The sequence below is a fragment of the Hypomesus nipponensis genome, chromosome 14 (assembly GCF_054491055.1).
Source record: "Hypomesus nipponensis isolate SF chromosome 14, ASM5449105v1, whole genome shotgun sequence".
Lineage (NCBI taxonomy): Eukaryota > Metazoa > Chordata > Actinopteri > Osmeriformes > Osmeridae > Hypomesus > Hypomesus nipponensis.
The window spans coordinates 18,467,514-18,473,333 of record NC_140374.1 but is presented as its reverse complement, the minus strand read 5'-3'; the positions used below and the strand labels follow the sequence as shown (position 1 = coordinate 18,473,333).

Here is a 5,820-nt window from a genome sequence, read left to right as displayed (position 1 = left end):
AGAAGGGGGCAATAAGGAGCGTACTCTTTGCCTGTTCTACCTACGGGTGTGTTCAGAGGCAACATTTACATACATGGGGCTGAGAGGAGGGGGAGAATGGTGGGAAGCACTAATGTTCTGCACAGGTGTGTGTGTGTGTGTGTGTCCGGAAAGCGGGTGAGTGGGTATGAGCTTGTGTGCTTTTGTGATGTATAACTTTTAACCTCACAAGTATCATTACTGACAACAGAAGACCGTTGCTAATCTTTTTATATCCTAGGACATCCTACTCCTTTTGTCTCTACAGTTTAGTATGCAGTTATTATGTCCAGGGAATTGTCTGATCAGTCACCCGAAATTCAGATTGAAGCCATGGGTTTATGTTTGAATGACACAACGTCACCAAACACAATAAGACTTTATTTCAAACACGAGATAACTGGTTCACTGCCTTGACCTTGAAATGAGTGGGAGACACAGAGAACTGGAGAAACAATCTTATACTATCAGCTTCAGGCCACTTGCTTTTATTGTATAAATAAAGTAAAACGGAGTTGAAAATAAGCATACACCGTATAGGGAGATCTCTTTGTCCGATTTTGCTACAGTACTGGCCAACAAATAAATATAACATCGCATGGCAGGTAACAACCATTTGTTATCACTCTATACAGTAAAAAATAATGTTTTAGATCTACATTACATTTGGTCATTGGATAATACAGCAGTCCAATAGCATTGTATACACAAACACAAGTTTAATAACCTAAAAACCCTGACATCGAGGAAGTGCTTTGTAAACCCTTTTGAATACAACAAATTCAATACAATTCATGTTTCTAATAATCAACGTCTCATTAACAACAAATAACGTACATTTTACTATCACAAAGGGGGAAAAACAAAAAACATTTTAACAAGTTAATATAAATAAAGTGCTACCAGAATCCCTTTACCTTCACACATCTGCCGTACAACAGAACAATCCATGTGGGGCAAAGAACTAAGAGATGGATTTTCAATTGTGATCCACAAACAGACAGTTCACATTGTTTCATCGTGTTTGGTTGGGAACAGTGGGCCTGAGTCCTCCATATAACCTTGTGATGCACAACAGCCATACAGTACGTGTAGTCTCCAGCCTCCCATCCATCCAGCTTGGGGTCAAATCGATGACACTCCTGTTGCTATTAGATCTCAGGTTATTATCCTTCCTTTTCACAGTCAAGGTCAGTGTTTGGCAAGAGTGGGCTGATCGTAGATCAATGAGTTGTTCTACCCACAAGTCTTTAAAGGGGTTGAGGTTCCGGCCTCAGTGATTCATCAAAGAAGGCCAAAGGCCAATGGATCAGGGGCGTCCTCTCTCCTAGAATAGCATCTCTGAAGTTGGGGCGAAGCCAGGCGTAGAATACACTGTTCAAAAAACCCTGCAGAGACATTGTCCCGGCCTGAAACACAGATCCACCACCAATTCAAAAGATATTCATCAATACTGTGATCTACATACAGAGGGTAAACATGTCTTAAGGTGTGTTGAAACAAACCTGTATGACATAGAGAGGGAATAGTTGCTGTTGGGGTATATTTGTCACTGACAGTACAACAAGAAGCAGGACTGTAATGGGAAAAAATAACATGGAATTACAATCAAATTATATGTATTTGAGTTTCGGTTTGTGTGTGTGTTTATATGTGAGACAGTATGAGTATGTGTGTATGTTTTGTACCTGGTGTCCAGCAGAAGATGGTTACCAGCACCATGTTACGAGCTAAGGAGAACGCTCCTCTCAGCCTCCTCCTGGAGTGTCCGTCTCCTTCCACAGGAAATAGTCCATCCTCCGCATACCTGAGCTGCCAACGACCAATCTTACAGTACAAAACCTGCACAGGCACATTAATACATTTACCTTACATTTAGTCATTTAGCAGACGCTCTTATCCAGAGCGGATTACAATAAGTACAGGGACATTGCCCCGTGGCAAGTAGGGTGAATAGCCTTGCCCAAGCACACAACGTCATTTGGCACAGCCAGGGAATCAAACCAACAACCTTCAGATTACTAGCCCAATTTCCTGAGCTTTTCTACTCTGAATTCTGTCAGACATAATTTAGGTATATTACACAAATAAATACACTGTACATGACTAAAGAGGTGCTACTTACTGTGCAACAGACAAGAACTGGTATGATGAAGATGAAAATAATGATTCGAATAAGCAAGTCGTGGATCTTCTCCTGTAAAATGTTAAAAAGTGGTCATGTTCATTACTCATGAGCATGTATTTCATGATAGATTTGAGAGCCATGGTAAAAAGTGAAACTGCTCTGATGTTACAACACTCACGTGATCTGAACAGGCGTCGGTCCAGATATGTAGAAGCGGAATACAACTAGTAGGAAAAACAGCAGCAAGTTTGTGAGACCAAAAATGTAAGACTGTGTTTTAGATCATTCAAGGACATGATGTCTAAAGTCGTTTCCACAAAGGCAATACATTCTCCTGTGTTCTTGCGTTTGCCGGTTCAAAGTGCCCAGAAGGGATGGGGGCATTGTGCTCCTAACATGGGTGAGATACTTTAATGGTTTGCAAACTAGTGTATTTACCTGGAGCAGTAACTGACAGCCATGAGGTTGTCTAAACTTGGTGGGTAGATGGGGGTGAGGGTTAAAGCATCTGTGAATGTGTACAGCAGGTAAAACGCAACTGGCAACAACCTGTGAAACATAAACAAAAACCAACGCTCACGTTAATATGTGAAGTTGAGACATTCAAACACTGACATGACATGCTTTTGTCAAGTAAATAGGTCACATCAAGCTGAACAGTAGGACTGACGTACCACACAGCAGCATATAGTACATTAACAGCTCCAACTCTTCTTCTGCAGAAGGGCTATAACCAGAAAAGGAGGAGGGTGGGCAGGAGAACAGGAGATGGGAGATAAAGAACAACATAAGAAACAGCAGTGTGGGATGAGGGTGTACTGATCTGAGAAGTTGGGTCTGAATTTAAAGCACATTTTGTGTGTTCTCACCTCCACATTGTTTGTGGGTCTCTCCCTCCATCCTTGGATTGCATGCTTGGACTCCCAGGCATAGACCATCACAAGCAGAGATGATACACAGTAAAACATCTGTAACACAGATAGAGATAATACAAAAGAGAGAGAGAGTGAGAGAGAAAGAAAGCAAGAAAGGAAGAAAGAAATGGGGACGACTTATAAGACAACATCTAAGATAAGACCAGACCATAGGACCAGACATAGGGAGCTATAAATGCCTCAATTCATCTAAACTTTTAAAACTACGGTAACACAGTCCAGACCTACAAAGATTTCTACAAAACACGTCTCAAGACATTTTACCTGCAAATAGTACAGGTGGCCTTTACCTCATCACATAACGCACGGCCTATTATCATTGTTTCATTGTGTCTGCAGTAGTGTAACTGCAGTGTCCTTAGCAGGGCAATACATTTAGTAATTTTTTTGTCACTATTTTTCCTTTCCTTTTTTCCTTTGTCTGGGCCAAACTGTTCAGTCCATGAGCTTACAACCACTACATATGCTGCACTAATAACTGCATGTTCCAATACAATCTCCCTTGGCATAACTTGAAACATGACCTCACATGTTTATGGAGTAAAAGTTCATTTTAAAAGAACAGTGGGTCCCTCTATATGATATTGCAAAGGTGAATGTGCCATTATGATTCAGTTGTCACTTTATAGTTTTGCTGAGTCACTGTTTTCGAAGATGTTATGTCATCTGAAATGTTTTAAAGTGACTCAGCCGGTTTTCAAGTGTAGTTTAGGAACTCAAAGGCACTTACCAGAGACAGAGGCAAAGCACGCATACAGACAGTTACACTCTGGACAAAGTCGAAAGTTCCAGGCTGGAAGAAGTTTATGCAGCTGGTGAACATGAGGGTGAAGGTGGCCAGAAGATCAGCCAGAGCCAGCTGTACCAGTGGCTTAACCTACACAAACAAAAAGAAAATCTCAAGGGAGTCAGGTGGCTGAGAGGTTAGGGCATTGGGCTAGTAATTTGAATGTTGCAGTTTGATTCCTGGCTGGGGCACATGATGTTATGTCCTTGGGCAAGGCACCTCACCCTACATGTCACGGGCAGAATGTCCCTGTACTTAATGTAAGTCGCTCTGGATAAGAGTGTCTGCTAAATGTAAATTTGTTTCACTGTGAAAAAATGTTCTGCAGCTTTGGATGTGTGTGTATGTCTGTTTAGCTTTGAAATACCTTTACAGTATGTACATAACATGGCAATATTTACTCAGAATATGTGACCAAGATCTCTGCCATACATTTCTGATAACTGAAAGGGCACATGGAGGTTCCTATATGTCTCACAAAGGAAATCAGGGGCAGTTTCTGTATTCCTGAACGTGCTGTGCTTCTCCTTGCTTGGGTGGAGCAGATAAGGCACAGAGATCTTGTACCGACTGACTCTCTGGTACAACATGTCGGTTGGAAAAATATGTTATTGAAGCTGTCAGTTTTTCTGTTGCTGTCCTATGATACATGTAGCATGGAATTACAGGGGAGTTGGAAAGGGCATGTTTTTGAAGAGCATGCTAATGATAACTGTCACTGTTTTGTCACTGTGTCCAGGACATGTTGTGCATGAGCTGTGTAAAAGCAGGTTAATTTCAGCCTTGTGTTTATCCAACACACCTGTCGTTGCAGATGCTGCCACTTGACAATGGAAACCACAAGGACAGAAAAGCTTCCAATTAAACTGTAAAATAAAGCAACATTCTAGTTTAAGACAGACATCCAGTTATAAAAGGAAAACAAGATTATGAGTCTGTCATCCTCCATAGTAAGTAAAGAGATTGGCAAGGAAAATACTGACTATGAAAGAAAGAATGTATTGAATTACATTAACCAGTCCCCCCTCCCCCCCTTTACACACACAACCACTTTGAGCTACACAACTGTCCTTATTGCCTACAGTATTTAAACATGAAAATATACATAAATGTAGACTTGGGAAGACTTTCGGGAATAATTTTATGAGTGTACAAATTGTAATAAATGCACTGAGCTATAATCAGAATGGAATTCAAGTTTCTCACTGTCACAAGTCACTATACTGGTTTGACCAGTCCTGCAAAACTATGGCAGTACAAGAGAGTTTACAGCGTATGATAACAATTTATATCAGATGTCTCTGTTGCAATGCATAAAATAATCACTGTCTTTATATGGCAAAGAAATTATTCTAAAACAGAAATCTTACCTGAAAGATAGCGACACTATATATACGGCTGACAGAGTTTCAATCTGAAAGAAGAATAGGCACAGGATAAATGATGCGCTAAACCCATGTGAGCTGTGGTTCTTAAAACGATCAAGTATCAGGTCAACGCAGTCATGAGCACAGGAATTCAACAAGTAAGAGGCAATTTTCATTACCTGTGTGATATTTAATGTTCCATCCATGGTTAACAGAATGTTCCAGTAATTGTAGACAGCCAAGTCGTTCTGTAGCTTATATGCAGAAAGTCCGGGGCAAACTGTTCAGTTCCTTTGTCTGGGCCAAACTGTTCAGTCCATGAGCTAACAACGACTACATATGCTGCACTAATAACTGCATGTTCCACACATACAGACAGCCTTAAGTTGACAGAGCGCATGCACCTTGGATCTGTGAAGTCACATGTTGCTTGTAAATCCACCTGCTGAAAAATTCCCACCTGACGCTCTCCCTTTCTCTCTTTGTGTGTGTGTGCTTCTATGGTGAATAGGAGTTGGCTTGGGATTTTTCATTGGCGCCAATATGGTTTGGGTTTTCCACATCTTGCCAGAGAAAACTAGTAAC

At 41.0% G+C, this 5,820-nt stretch overlaps 1 protein-coding gene across 1 annotated transcript; it reads right to left on the bottom strand.

The window, feature by feature from the left end:
- Positions 1-1,091: 1,091 nt before the first annotated feature.
- Positions 1,092-5,503, bottom strand: LOC146258958 (uncharacterized). Its single transcript, XM_084671566.1, has 12 exons — positions 5,415-5,503; positions 5,239-5,282; positions 4,671-4,734; positions 3,812-3,958; positions 3,016-3,114; positions 2,821-2,873; positions 2,585-2,695; positions 2,325-2,370; positions 2,144-2,215; positions 1,707-1,860; positions 1,524-1,594; positions 1,092-1,427 (listed from the first exon to the last, which is right to left on the bottom strand). The coding sequence occupies exons 1-12, from the start codon at positions 5,439-5,441 to the stop codon at positions 1,269-1,271; spliced, it is 1,047 nt and encodes a 348-aa protein (XP_084527692.1). The 5' UTR covers positions 5,442-5,503; the 3' UTR covers positions 1,092-1,268.
- Positions 5,504-5,820: the final 317 nt, after the last annotated feature.